The sequence below is a fragment of the Thunnus maccoyii genome, chromosome 1 (assembly GCF_910596095.1).
Source record: "Thunnus maccoyii chromosome 1, fThuMac1.1, whole genome shotgun sequence".
Lineage (NCBI taxonomy): Eukaryota > Metazoa > Chordata > Actinopteri > Scombriformes > Scombridae > Thunnus > Thunnus maccoyii.
The window spans coordinates 36,502,195-36,517,957 of record NC_056533.1 but is presented as its reverse complement, the minus strand read 5'-3'; the positions used below and the strand labels follow the sequence as shown (position 1 = coordinate 36,517,957).

At 38.7% G+C, this 15,763-nt stretch overlaps 1 protein-coding gene across 1 annotated transcript in view; it reads right to left on the bottom strand.

The window, feature by feature from the left end:
• The window catches only part of LOC121880496 (CD82 antigen-like), a 39,680-nt gene that overhangs the window by 17,813 nt on the left and 6,104 nt on the right, over nt 1-15,763 (bottom strand). Inside the window, exons 2-3 of the mRNA XM_042407560.1 lie at nt 3,399-3,471; nt 346-418 (exon numbers count right to left, since the gene is read on the bottom strand). Of these exons, the coding sequence (XP_042263494.1) occupies nt 346-418; nt 3,399-3,461 (136 nt within the window). The 5' untranslated portion in view covers nt 3,462-3,471. The remainder of the gene's footprint in view (nt 1-345; nt 419-3,398; nt 3,472-15,763) is intronic.

Here is a 15,763-nt window from a genome sequence, read left to right as displayed (position 1 = left end):
ACAAGTGGATTAGTGTAAAGAGTCCAGTGGAAAAAAAATATACTGGCCGTTTTGTTTTATTTGTTCTTCACTAGTCATCGCACTAAAATCCAGAACAAAGTGACGACGGTTCAATCAAAACAACCGACACAGATAACTGACCTCACTGAAGTGATAATTGTTTCAAAACACACAAATAAAAAGAAACAGGTCAAGTGAATTACATTGCCCATCGTTAATCTATCAACAATAAAGAAAATAACTTATGAGACAGTCTTCAGTTTTACAGTCAAACACAAATCTGCTCCGTTCATTCCTCGGTTTCACTGAAAGGAAAATTACATTAAATCCGATACAGGCACTTACTCAGGACGACTATGAAACTCTGATTGTCCAGGAGGAGCCACAGTCCGAAGCCCATGATGACGCCCCCGAACAGCTGGAGGAGAAACACACGGACGGGTCAGAAAAGTCAGAAATACACTTTAACAGGTTTGTGTTCCTGCGTATGTAAGGTAACAACATATTCAACTCACAGATCGGTTTTATACAGTTTTATTTGAACAGCAGTAGTGTGCTTCTTTTAAAGTCCAACTGAAATCACATTTAGTCATCAAAATGGGGAAATATCAGAATACTATTTTATGCCTCAGCTTGCTGGAGGGGCGTGTCGGTGTCTGTGTTTGATTGACAGCAGCTGGCAGACTACCGGTGTACGAATGAAGACAAAGTAAACAAATTTCTGTAGCTACAAGTCATGGACAAACAGTGTGTCGCTAACAGGGATTTCGAAGGACGACAAAACCAGCATCTAACAGGTCTGAAGTGACATTTTCAGGTATGTTTACATGCTGTTTAATGTGCTGAGCAGCTGATTAGCTATCTAACCTGCTAACTGACGTTAGAGTTGCACTTTTCCCCGGTGAATGTTTGTTTGGTAGCTCGTTCAACAAGCTAAGGTGCAGGACAAGACATGTGTTCATGTTTGTAAGTTAGATAAGAAGGAGACTTTAGCAGGAAAGAGTCTTTGGAGTCTTGTGCTGTGTAGCAGGATGCTATCAGGCTCAGTGTAACCATCTGCTCTGCCAACAATAGGCACGTTGTTGTTTTACGCATTTGATTTGCTGTATGGAAATAAGGACTCCAGCTACGTAAGTGGATCATTGAACAGTATTTAATTGAAAAAATGTAAAAGCAGGGGGCGCCGTCATCAAATCAAAGAATTTGAAACATAAATTTCTACCTTTAGGTTTCTAATTTTCTCAAAGAACAAAGAATAAGCGATTTACAGAGCAGATAAGTTGCAGACAAAAAAACAAGCAGTTTGATTTCAGCCGTTTTTTGTCACGGGTGGGGATACAGCAACAGCTGTGCAGGCAGAGTACGAATGTTTTTCCACAGCACAGGATGGCGAAGTAAAAAGCACTGTTGATGTGTTGGAGGTGTGCTGTTCTCTGCAGCTCAGCTAACATCTCTCAGTGGCTGTTTCTGCCTGCAAGATTTAAAACTGATCCGCTGATACAATTGTACAGAAATTTTCCGTATCTTGTTGCATAGATTCATCTTCAAATTATTTTCCACAATGAAAGCTTCCTGCTGGTTCACCGAAAACCTTTGATGTGAAGCACTGCCAGGAAATACTCTGCATCTTACCATAGCTCTGATACAGATGAAAGCCTTCAGTAAACAGAGAAATAAAGCTGATATATCAAAGTAGTAGGAGTAAAACTAAACTCCAAACCACAGAAATTCAGTTAGAAGTTACAGAAGTACTGAGAGCTGAAGACAGAGAGATTTCTCTTTAGTCACCAGCACAGACACGTGTTGCAGCAAACAGTTTAACGCAACACAGAGACTGTCCTGAGTTGGCTTCTGTTTTTGTAAACAGAAGTCCAGTAAAAAAAGATGTTTTGAAGTCCTAAAGTCAAGTTTTAAATGCCTCTTGAAAGTCAAGAGGCAAGTTGTTTAGTTCAGTAACAGACCTGACTGTTAAATATTCAAGGTGCGCAGCTATTCAATGCCTATGTGTCACTGTCTTATTCATTTTTTATTGATTCAGGACTTTACAAGGTCAAAACCTGAAACTGAAATGTTTTGGCTTTCAAGTCTTTAAGCCTAAAGTAAATGCAGTTTCACAGCAGTCAAGTCAAAGTTTCAAGGACTTCGATGTCTGTAAAACAGTCATATCTATCTAAGAATATCTAAGGTATAAAGAGTCCAAAAAGTATTGTTATCAGCCTTATAAAAGACCACCTTGTGTAACTTTAATTTGTAAAATGTCAAGTGCTCCTTCTAATGTTGCTAAAAATAGACAAATTCCTTGTAGAAAATACCGAGGTCCTCAGTGGTAAATACAGCCGTGTTCAGCTCAGTTATTTTTGGTTCTGGCGGGGCTGAAGAGTCTATAAGGACGTCTGACATGTCTTCAAAACAGATGTAAGTGTTGAGTTTCTCAGAGTCTGATTTCTGTTTATTTTTGAGGAGAGTATAATAAGACTCAAACGACAATGACAACAACATGAGAAGCACGAGCTGCGGAGATCGTACAGTATATTCCTATAGAGGACGAGTAAGAGAAGAAATACAAAACACGCACACAGTATCACATCCGTCTGGCAGGTTGCTGAGAAACTCTTAACCTCAAACCAAAGACTTCAATTCCACAACAGAGACAGAGAGGAAATGAGTATCGCCATGGTAACAAGGTGACAAACACTTCATCTACACTGTAATTAAGACTCTGAGAAACAGAACCAGAACATGAATGAAAAGTTCATTGGATTGTTTCGACGCTGCTCTCAAGCTGTTCACAACAGTCTGATCCAACTTTATATTAACTTATATTTCCTTTTATACTTGAACACCATCAAAACAACGTCATCTTTAATGCTTGAATGCACCGACTGACGGAGGAGGAGCTGCAGTCAAGGTGATTGTTTGTTTGATTTGGTCTGATAACACACAACTATTTAGTTTTTGACAATAACAAAACAACAACTGGAAAAAAAGTCAGACTATCTAATTTATTAAAACTGCATTATTAATATTATAAATTATTGATGTTATTATAAATGTTTAAATAGTTTATATGTGTTACATTTATTTATAGTTCATGTTTTAACATTTAACAGTTGCTGGAAATACTGTTTCTACACATGAAGTCACTACATTTAGTAAAAACAAATAAGGAAAATATGAAATAGAGAAGTTTTTTTACTCTGTATTTGATGTTTTAAGGTGGATTTCTCCTTTAATGACATTTTATCATGAATCATTAATGAAGCTAAATCTCATCTGTTATTAAAAGTTCATCAGTAATGTACGTTGTACTTTGTCCCTGCTGGGTTTTATTGTTCTGTTATGATCGTATTGTGTATGTTGTTTGTACTTCAAACCATATAAATAAAATAAATACTCACAAAGAAGATAAGGTTGAAGAGGAACAGGAAGTACTTGGTCGCTGTCATGCAGCCTTTCCCCATGGTGCCGGATCTGTAAACATGAAACATAACAGTCACATTACAAGTTTACATGAACAAGAGACATGCAAATGATGGTTAGAGCAGGAGAGAAGTTATTGTGTGTGGGAGAGATGTGGTTTAGCTGTACCACAAGTCAGAGCACGAGTGTGTAGATTTGTTTGGTGATGAGCTCGATGTGAACACGAGGTGACAGATGCTACAGAACCGAAAGACCTCCGTGTCTAAGCTGGTCTGGCTGATCATGATCAAGGACTAAGGGGGGGCTCAAATCTGCAGGATTACACCCGCAAAACCAGCACAATCCCAACCTCAATCTGTGAGCACGGGAGGAGGAGGAGGGTCAATACCCCCTCTGACCTCCCGCGGTTTCTCTGACTTACACAAACCCTGAGATCCAGATACAACTAATTTACAGTATAATGTAGGGCAGGACGAAGGCTGCCTGGAGTCAATATCCTGATATCAATGAGAGCATTTTCCCTCCAGTATCAATAAAAACAGAATACAAAAATCACTTAAAACAATCAAAAAGATTTCACACATGCAAAACAAGAAGTTAAATCTGATTCCAGGATATGGAGGGAATTTGGTTAGAAGTATTAGGCTGCATAAACAAACTATAGTAGCAGGATATCACTTCTTTTTCTCCTTCTTTCCACCAAATTTCTCAAATACATCTGTACATGTTTAAGCTCAAATCAGATCTGAAATATGAGAGTGGACAATATGAACAACACATGGAAAAACCTTAGAAAACAACAACATAAGCTACAGAACAAACGGCTGTTTATGAGCTTCTGCGACGAGCCGACGTCAGCTCATCAGCAAGGTAGAAGAAAAACATCACAAACGGAGCGTTTAGAACAGGCTGAAGCCCTGACTTTTGACTTGCAGGCAGCATTTCTACATACATTCACCTCACGATTTGGAACTTTGTCCACGTTCAACAGAGACATCCAATATCATAATAGTATAGAAATAACCAAAAACCACACTGTCAAAAGATGACAAGCCTGCTGCCTGAATGTTTTCCACATACTTGCATGTGAAGGAGATTTTTTTGCGTTGGAGCTCAGCGAATGGGGACACTTTGCCATTTGGGAACCAGATCCAAATGTAACTAGCTATCGGAGCGAAACTGTACAGAAATTATGAATAATTTTGATTTTTTTTTATATCTGAATGCAGACACAAAGTTATTAAATCCAACAAAAAACACCCTAAAATTGCTACTATTTGCTACACCACTATTTGCATTCTGCAACAGGAAAATGTTGATGAATCATATTTACAAAAATCAAGCCTGACATGAACACAGCATCTCTCTCTCTCAGTAATTTTTCCACATTCTCTTCACCTCCCTGTAACCATCCCTGCTCTCCTCCTCTGTACAGTAATGGCCTCTTACTGTCCAATAAATCTATGAAAATCTGGGTGAAATATGGAGGCCAGGCTGGATTTTTCCTCCTGGCAGTGAAGCCCTGTAGCGTGAGCACAGTGCCCGTGTATCCGACCCACATTCCCCATCACTGTAAATGGGTTACTGTTACAACGCTGCCTGTGCCAGTTCAGAGACTGGTAGGGATGGGAGGGGCACCTGCAGGGATGACAGAGGAAGAGAATATGCAATGGGAAAGACATTTTGGCAAATGGTCTCGGTAAAGCCAGATGGAAGGTATTATAGACTATAAACAGAGCAGGCTGAAGCCTTAACAAAGACCAGGTCAGCCTCTGATACTAAACAGCAAGCGTTTGAAAGGAGACACGCCACTTTTTAAGACTGAAACCACAAATTACACTTAATTTCAGTAGGTTCTTTGAGGTTCGTTTTCAAACCTAGAACTTAAAAAATGCTTACTGTAACAACACAGGAGCAGTAAAAATCAGGGATTTAACCATAGATAAAAAAAAGTGAAACAAAAAGTGGCACGAATGCAAGAGACAAGATCTTATGCAGAGTTAAAGGACAAGGCTGGTGATATTCTATAGTTTCGTTTTTGTCAACAAATCCCATGAAAAGACCAAAACCAGCAATGCGTGAGTCCGTCTCTCTTTCACTTTCTGATGTCTCTACTCTGTCTGTGGCTCTCAGCCCCGAACACATTGGATCCTGAAGATATTAATCTTTAAAAAAAAGCTTCACAAATGTTTAGTTTCATTTTTGTTAGAGCTGTATTGATTAGTCAATAATACTCTTTCTTGTATAAAATGATGTTCAGTCTTAAGAACAAAATGCCAGCGGGAAGCAACTATCCAGTCCCTTCAGGAAATTGCGATTTTTGCCATCACAATTATTAACACAAATGGACACAACAGTGGAGGGAAACATTTTTGTCCTCATAACATTGTGGAAAAGCAGAAATCTTCACTGGACAGTCAGTTTTCTACTGCGAAGCATAAGAAACGTCTACATGAATGAATAATGGATAAATGAATGAATGAATGAATGGATGAATGAATGAAAGAATGAATGAACTATGTAGGCAAATCACTGTGACCGAAGCGGCTGCATCAAGGCCCATGGCGGACTGTATTTTTTATGTTAAAGGATTTATTTTAATGGCATTATTGACTGATTTCATTTGGTGCTAATGTTGAAAAGTTTATTTAATAAAGGCTCATAAATGGAATTCAAGTAAAGTATTTTCTTTTTTAATATAACTTTGAGTCCATGGTTCTAATGTTCAGAAAAGAAATGTCAATATAAACAGTGAAATATAGTAGTTTCTGTGATATGCAGTGTGCTTTTATCGAAGGGTGTGATTACATAAGACTCTTCACTTGGTAGTAGTTTAAAATAAATAAATAAATAACTCGCATTATTTTCCTTTGCTTGCAATTGTTCCCAATTCCCAAAATTTTACTGCAAAAAGAGCAAATAAAACATGAAAAAAGCCACAATAACCAAAAAAAAAAACACCACTAGAGTAGAAATAGAAAGAAGCTTGAGGAGCCATTATGGCTGAACAGTGCTAGCATAGTCCTGGTTTGCCGTTAGCTTGCTATGTACAGTAATCAACTGGCGCTGTGAATAGTTCCTGCGTCATAAACTGCTTATTTTGTGAACATGTGTGGGTGAATCTTGTTGTGTCAGTTTTTGATGTGGCCCAACACGTCTCACTGATGACTTTTTAACAGTTTTGGGACAAATATGGCACAGAGCAATAAAATATACCAGGCTACAATAATTAGTAGGATCAATTCACTGTTGGGTTTGGTCTTTTGGGATTTGTTGACAATAAGAAATGTTTATGCCAAATCATTTCTCCAGATTTATCCTTCAAAACAACATGATGGTGCCTTCAAGGCTCCCTCCCAGCTTTAAATACCAAAACTGAAAGTTGTTAACATGACAAAAGCATTTTTATGTTTCTTGTCCTGTAACAAAGGCTCTGTTGAATTTAAAAAGTGCCACGGAGACACTTTGTGCTGCAGCTGCTGAGAGAACAGCAGCATGTCTGCATCAGGAATGTACATGATGTTTCAATTAATTTATCGGCCAAAAGTTGTTGAATATGGCAACTTTTTAAAAATGTCTTTTAAATAAAACCAATAAGAAAGATGCTATTTATAGCTTCTGCTTGTTCACACCAAAAAAAATGCAAATGTCAAATGTGTAGAAGTCAAAGAGTAATCAAATTTTTTCTGCAAAGAGCTTCTACACAGTCTGGAGCACATATGAAGGCTGTAAATATCATGAATGTGCTGTTGAAAAAGAAAGGTGAAGTCTAAAAATGATTCTTGGACACAAACTGAAGCTCTACAGGTAGAATCAGTCCGGTCAGAAGGTTTTTTTTTGACCCAGTTCACACAGACTTAGAAACTGGGTTGTCTGTCCTCTCTGACCTTCCTGAGTCCCAGTTAGCACACAGAGCTCAGTATTGACCGCTGTGTGTTGAAGTGATGCAGCCGGTCAGTCGGTCAGCTCACAAATACAGAAACTACTTCAACACAAGTGAGAGACTGAGAGCTTCTCCAGAACACACAGAGAGAAGCTGGTGTCTCTCATTTACCACAACACATTTCCTAATTTGAAGCTCTCCTGAGCTGCCAAGAAACCTCCCAGGTGTTGCGCTAATTATACGACATGTGTAACTGAATTTCACTTTCAAGATGAGCAAGAGGGAAGTGTGAGCCAGCGCTGCTGTCAACACCGCTGTAGTCAAGTCTGGGCAGTTTCTTGACTCCAAAAAAAGAAAAACAAAACATTCAGTGTCCTCCAAACTGTTATCCTACTGTTCATAGTGTGAATCATCTCTGATCTCACTTTAGTCACTCAGTAAAGTCCTCTGGATGATGACATTTCTGGCACAACTTCACCTACTTTTCTAAACTTTTCTAATAAACATTTTTATTTAGAAAAGTTTCAAATGTATGAGAAAGAATGTACTTCAGAGCACAAATCAAATGTTTGGACACACCTTCCCTTTCACTAGAATGAGAAAGTGTGTCCAGACTTGACTGACGCTGTAGGTGACATCAAATGATAATGAATGTTTAACGAACTTCACTAACCGTCTTCTAAACTTCATAATTAGAGAAGTCACACCCAGCTGAACACACCTATGAACCTTCAGTTTATTGCCTCCATTATATATATTTTCTCTTATTTGTTGTGGTCACAGTCAGCAGTGAAGTTCTTCTTCTTCTGCGCAGCATCAAATTGAACACCCGCGCAGGTTTTAGTTGGGTCGAGCTACTCTGAGGCTCCATTTACACTCATCATTCAAGCGTTTTATGTCTGAAGAATATTGAGATGTGATTTAATAAATGTGGAAGTTGGCAGTAACGCAGCTGAGGCTAAAAACAGAAAAGCATTGAGTGCATTGGATACACCGCCGCCACCAACTTGTCCCGGTGGCCACTAACAGTACTGCAGAAAAGAAATTGCAGTATTGCTTTCCCAATTCCTGCAATTTTACCGCAAAAAGAGCACATAAAACATTGCAAATTGTATTGCAATTTTTGAGAAAAGCTGCTGCAAAATCAAACATTTTTGCCCGCAATAATAAATAAAAACTGTGAAGTCCTGGAGGGACTGATAACTGTCCTGGTAAACCCCACTTTCATTTTGACACATTCAGTCTCCTTGATGCTTGGCCATTTTTCGTTTAGCTCTTTGGTTGATTTCACTACGTAGTTTTGCAACGCAGGACAAAGCCATTTGCTACACTACAGCCTGAGCTCACGTCTACAGCGTGTGCCTTTAATCTGTGGAGACTTTCTAAGTTTATATCTTTATTTTTTCTAAATAAATGACTATTATAAAAGATGTCTGTAAAACTGTTGGCAGGACACATTTGCCTGCAAACAAGGTAATTTTTTTTGCTCTGGAGGAGGGGCAAACAGACATACAGAGGAGTGGAAGAGTTTATTTATTATGATTCAGAATGAAATTTAAAAAGCAGCTATATAATATGAACGTACTTCAGCTTCTTCAGCTTCTTCAGGCTGTTAAGGTTCACAGGAAGCTTTGGTTGTTGAATTTCTCCAGAATACAAAGACTCCACAGTTATCTGGGTTTTATATCTCCAGCTTCTGTCACATATTCCATTACACAAACATTCAACCGGTGTCCAAGACGGCGTCGATGCATTAAAAACAAACAAAAGAACACAGCAGGTGAACGTGTGGACAAAGATGATTCACTGAATGAAGGAAACAGTGCTGTCTCTTTCCAAGAACACCTGGAGGGTGAAAGTTATATTTTCCTCCTGCAAGGTGTGATTCAACTTTCAGTTCTCTTCTTTCCTTTGTGTCGATATGTTTTAGAGGTTTTACAACACAAAGCTGCTGTAACTGATGGTGGAGAGACAGATTCAGGTTTTACCTGTTTGACATTTATAGTTCAGACGTCATGTTACTAATGTGATGTACCACTCGGATCCGTTTATAGATCCATTTTACTTTTAGCTAGATGTGAGCTTTGGTTTGTATGTCTGCACATCAGATTGTCTTTATCCAGTTATATTTAAAGGCTAGAAAAAGTTATTCTTCTTTATTGTGCCATATCAACATTTACATACAATATTTGACAAATTTAACAAAAAAAAAGTCAAATCTATCCATCTTATAATTTCTTTTGCAACTGCAAATGCACAAATTGCACTAGTTGCATATTAGTGATTACTTTTTTGCTTGTTACAAGAAATATTTTGAGAAGATATTTGTCATGAGCTTTCAGTTCAGTTGGTATATTACTTAAATATATTCCACTAAAACTATAATCAATCTCTAAACTCGTGCAACACTTTTAAAATGTCCAGTGGAATATGTGACGAATAGAAACATTAGAAACTCTTTGCGATGCCCAAAACTGGGTATAAAAACCCAGATAATTGTGGAGCTGCATTGTTTGGATTCTGTTGGAGAAATTCAACAACTTGAGCTCCCTGTGGAGCCATTTGGTTTAATTCTGTTAATAAATAAACTTTTCCACTTCTGCCTGTCTGTTCCTCCTCCTTCCAAAGCCTCTGATTGTACCAGGCACAACAACAACACAGCTTCAGTTGCACTGAATGACTCAACACTCAATGAGGAAACTAAAGATAAGAGCAAGTTTCTCTTTGTCTGTCTCACACGGATCTGCATGAGTTTTTATTAGTTTCCCAGCTGCCGTCTCATGTTTCCAGCTATAAATACATAAAAATTCAAAGAAATCCAATTAAAGAAAAAGAGATCAGAAACTTTCCGTGTGATTGCCAATTTCGGTTCTCATTTTCTCATTTTGCTATAACCAGTAGCATCTGGAAGGGTCTTGGTTTTACTTTCCAGTTGAATTAAGTCTTCAAGTTAGTCACCAAGAACTGAAACAATTTAGTCAATCAAAAGAATTATTGGCAGTGTTTTTATCGGATCAGTTTATCGTGCCAGTGATGTTTCAAATTTTAAAAAAATCCTCTGGTTGTAGCTTTTCAAATGTGGATTTTCTGTTTTTCTGTTTGTAAACTGAATATTTTTAGGTTTTCGACTGTTGATCGGACAAAACAAGATAAGTTTTTCATCATTTTTTCACATTTTATAGACTAGACCATAAATCAATGAATTGATAAGAAGAATCAGTAGGTTAATCGATAATAAAACTAATTGTTAGTCACCAAATGCGCCTCCCTACATTCCCTACATGACAAATCAGTCTTTGTTTCAGCCTCCTCTTCCTCCTGTCTTGTGAGGTTTATTGTAAATATTTGAAATATACTGGGAATTACCGATTCATGAGGCCAAATAAACTTCATTTCTATTTTGCAATTGTGTGAGCAGCTGTTCTATTGCCACATTCCTTCATGTGTCCTGAGAAAATGTCTCCCTTGTATGTTTAACAAGGTTTCACTTTTACACGCTCCTGAGAGGAAAAATGCTGCCGAGCCGGCCGTCACGTCCGAACTGATGAGCTGCGTCTCAAATATTCAACAGGTGACAGATGGTGTTATTATGGACTCTAATGCTGTCACTTTTCACATCACTTTTAGGTCTCTCTGCTGTTTTTAATTCTTTCTGTAGACAGTAACAATCAAAAGTTTGGACACACTTCCACCACTCGGATGGGAAAGTGCGTCAAAACTGGTCCGTACACAGTAAAAACCAGTGACGCTACATTTATCAGGCGGCGGCGTGCTGCTGTTCAACAGATAATCCGTCACAGTCAACATGAAACCACTTTTTTTTTTCTGTTTCATTCTTCTGTTTTCATTTTTCTGAGCTGCTTGATGTCTCGCTCTGATTCCCCGTCAATAACCCGACACCAATAATTCTCTTATCAACTCTTTTCTTGGGGAAACTGTCACATATTTTTGTTTACAGCATCTTTTTGGCAGCAAGTTAACGTCAAGCTCCGTCTGACAACTTGATACTGGCTGACAAAAAAAATGTGTGAGTGAAAAAATACCACCCACACGGACGCACTGCCGAATGATCGACAAATGTTCCATTAAAGTTTAATCTGCTAAACATTTGTCCTGGAAAAATAAAATATAAACTGTTGGATTATGGCTGCGACTACTATACTACACATTATACATTCATTATATATTAGTGGTTTGTTCTGTAAAACATCAGGAAACAGTGGAGAATGACCATCAAAATATCACAGAACCCAAGTTGAAATATTTATAGCTGCAATTAAAGATTATTTTAGTTATTTTTAACGATTAATCTAGAGCTGCAACGATTATCGATGAATCGTTTCATGGTTAAACATTTGATGGTTCCAGCTTCTAAAATGTGATGAAACTGTTTTTTGTTGTCATATATGACAGTAAATTGACTCTCAAACACAAAACAGGCGCATTGACGACATCACCGAAGACTTAAACGATAAATAGATTAATCAAGAAAATAATCAGCAGATTAATCAGTATTGAAAATTATCGTTAGTTGCAGACTTAGATTAATCTGCTGGTTGTTTTCTTGATTTAATTCTTTTATGACGAAGACGAACATCAAATCCTCATATCTGAGAAACTAAAATCAACATGTTTGGCAGTTTTGCTTAAAACGATAAACTTATTGTCAAAATAGTTACCGATTAATTTTCTGTAAATCGATTAATCGACTAATCGCTGCAGCTCTAGAAATATTTAAATTACTTGTTTCTTCTGACAAACTGTCCAAATCCCAAAATAATTCAGTTCACTGTCATCGAAGACAAAGAAAACCAGCAAATATTCATATTTGAGGAGCTGCAACTAGTGATGTTTTTGTATTTTTGCTTAAAAGAGATTAATCTGTTATCTAATATCTATATCTATCACCCCCCGATTAATTTTACGTCTATCAACTAAATGACTAATTGTTTCAGCTGTAGGTTCCAGACGTTGATGCCACTTGAAACAACACTGGAATCTGTGACGGGGCAGATGTTCATGTGATGTTCGCTATGAGTTGAACTTCTGCACATCGTTGTTTTGTCATTTTGTTGGTGTTAATATGAGAGTTTGGATTTAAAACTCTTAGAAACTTAGTGCCGTCACGCTATAAAAGGAGACGGTCTCTCTTAACTCCTGACTGACTGGAGCTGACGGTTGGTCATGTGACAGACAGGACTGACAGTTGTACAGTGTTAGTGAGCAGCATCTGTAGCACATCGGGTCCACGTTGCTTACACACTCTTTGACTCATGCAGAAATGTGCGGGAGGTGCGTGGGGGCAACAACAACAACAATCAACTCTTTTGTTTCCACTCTTCCCTCGCTGCTCCTTTCATAACAGCTCAGAATCTATTTGTAGCCTGAAATTTAAATCTCATATTAGCACAAACAAAGCGAGGGTTTATCTGACACGACTGAAGGAACAAAACATTTCTCAGCTATTATTTCCAAAAAAGGCACATAGACCCAAAGAAGTGCTTTAATATTTTTAGTTGGACCGGCTACAGAGGAGCCCTACAACCTCGCCTGTCCGTGACTGAGTGAGTGATGAAGTTACACCATTTGTCGGCTGGCCGAGGGTTGGAGTTCCCCCATTGGCTGTTGTTCTTTCAAAATGAATCAGTGCGAGATGATGGAAGCAGACAAAAGCAGCGATGCAGAGCGACTGTGTTTCTGCTCCAAGCTCTGACGCTCTCAGCTCTGGTGTTAAATGCAGAGAAGTCGGTTAAACTCCCATTTAAACAGACGCGTCTCTGCGTCTCCTCGTCTACCGTCCAGTGTGATCGACTCTCTGCAGGAGAGACGCTCCGCGGTGCGTTTAGATTTATAACTGAACTAATACTTTTTATTTATGACGTTTTCACATCACAAACGATGAACAACAGCATTAAAACACGAGTCTTGCAGGTAAAACATGAGACTCATGTAGCTGTTATATCAGTTTAGTGTGGGCCGGCCGCTCTGCAGGTGCACTTGATTTGACTGTAATTGCCGTGACCAGGTGGGTGCGAGACATCCGCAGAGTGAAACAGATGAAAGAACAGAATTAAAATAAGTTCCCTTTCAAATCAAACATCCCAAGATATAAGTGGAAAGTTTTGTTCTTGCAACTGCATTTATGTTTTTTTTTTACTCAAACGTCGCTTAACCACGTCATGTGATGCTACTTCAGTACAATTTACCAGCAAATATTACTGGGACCACTACAGAAAACTGCAGATGAACATTTAATACCCTGGAATTCACATTATAGACACGACCACTAACTATCCCTGTAACAAACTGGCCACAATTTCACACATTGACCAAAAATCACCAGATTAAGAACTATAATTTCTATCTAAAGTAGAACTGCAATGGTTTAATCGATTAGTCGATCAATAGAAAATTGTTGTTTCAATAATTTTTCAAGCAAAAATGCCAAATCTTCTTTGGTTAGCTTGTCAAATGTGATGATTTGCTATTTTCCTTTCGAACCAGGGACGTGCTATGGGGTCACCTCAGCATTTTCCTTTTAAAAAAAAAAACAGTTTGACATTTTGGTAAATACAATTATTCACTTTCTTGCCCAGAGTTAGACGAGAAGATTGATAACACCATCATGTCTGTGCATCAAGTATAGAGCTGGAGCCAGAAGATTAGCTTAGCTTAGCATAGCATAAAGACTAGAAGCAAGCTAGCCTCTCTCAGCCCAAAGTTCAAAGATCAAACTACGAGCACCTTTAAAGCTCAGTGATTATCACATTATATCTCGTTTGTTTAATCCGTACAAAAATAAGAAATGGCAAGTTGTGGTTTTAAAGGATGAGGCTGCAAATTTCTATATTTTTCTTATTGTCAACAAATCTCATGTTTGGAGCCAAACTAGCAACGATCGTGTGTGTCCAAAGCCTGATATATCTTATTCCTCTCATCGGCCCTGTTTACACCTGGTATTAACATCAGTCTCGGGCTCTAAATACAGGTGCAAACGCACCCAAGACGCATTGAGGACAGATTGAGATCCGATCACTCAGACCACATTCGGAGGTGGTCTGGTCTACGGACGGGAATGATGTCCGTGTTTATTTGCATACAGAGCGGGGAAGTGAGATCGGATCACAAGTGGTCACTCAGGACGCATGTTAATGCCAGGTGTAAACAGACGTACTTAAAGCTGTCCACTTGTGATCGGATCACCCGAGACGCATGTTAATACCAGGTGTAAACAGGACCATCATCTTCATCACCATCACAACCTCTTGACTTTGCGCTACACTGTAAATTTCTTAAACAACTTAAGTACACAGTCAAGAATTTGTGATATGTAGCACAACAAGCTAACGAAGCTGTAAACAGAACCACGTTCCTGCAAGTGCTCAGTGACGTCTGCATGACGCAGAACTGATGTCCAGAGACTGAAAACTCCACACTGTTATTAGTCTTTGGAGCCATTTCTAAACAAACTAACGTAACCAAACTCTTCATGATGAAGGAACACGTCACCCAGTGCAGCGGTGTGGCTCGCTGACGGACAACAACGGCTTTGGATACACACACACACACACACAATACTGTTGTTCTCAAATACTGTTGAGATTTGTTGACAAAAAGAAAACATAGAAAATTGCCAGGCTTATCCTTTAAGGCTACAAACAACCCATAATGCAACACTTTCTGGAGCAGCCAGAGTCACAGTTATACTCTCTCCATTCAAAAAGAATATCTGATGTCGTTGACACGTAATTATCTTGTCCATGAAAACCCCTTTCAACCCTTATTCAAATGTAATCTCCAGAAAAATTATATCATCTTATATATTTGGGCCAATTTAATATATTTTTAAGCTGTCTGAAGATTTTCTTACTCCAACAAGAGCACAAAAGGCCTCTTCTGAAGCATATAATTTGTATGATACTCCATATTTGGTCTTAACCATTCAATAGCTTAAGCTAAGAGACCAAAATACACATAATACACTGACAACGCCCCTCCATGTCTTTTCCCCACCTGACAACAACCCCTCTTACACACACACACACACACACACACCCACCCTCTCAATAGTACAACCACCCCGCCACACACACGCCCTCCCTCTTTCCTCGCAGGGTCCCGCTCAGAGCAGCCACCGACACAAAGGCAGCTTTCAGACACTATTTTCTCTCCAGGAACAAAAGGGGAAACTCGACACACGGAGGGCCGCTCCAGCCTTACATTTCCTCAGAACAATACAAAAAAAACACAGCCGCGTCCGTTTGAAAGATGCCCCTTTCTCACCGTGAGATCTTGTTTTCAGAGACACCTGAGACGTTTTTCAGGTGCGTTTCAGACAATGTAAAGCTGCCCTGAGCTACACGACCAGATCTACACAGTGTGGAAGCAGCTCAGACTGGGAAAAAAAAAAGAAGGTGTGATTACAAAAATATCACTTACATTAAAGCAAAATGACAAAAC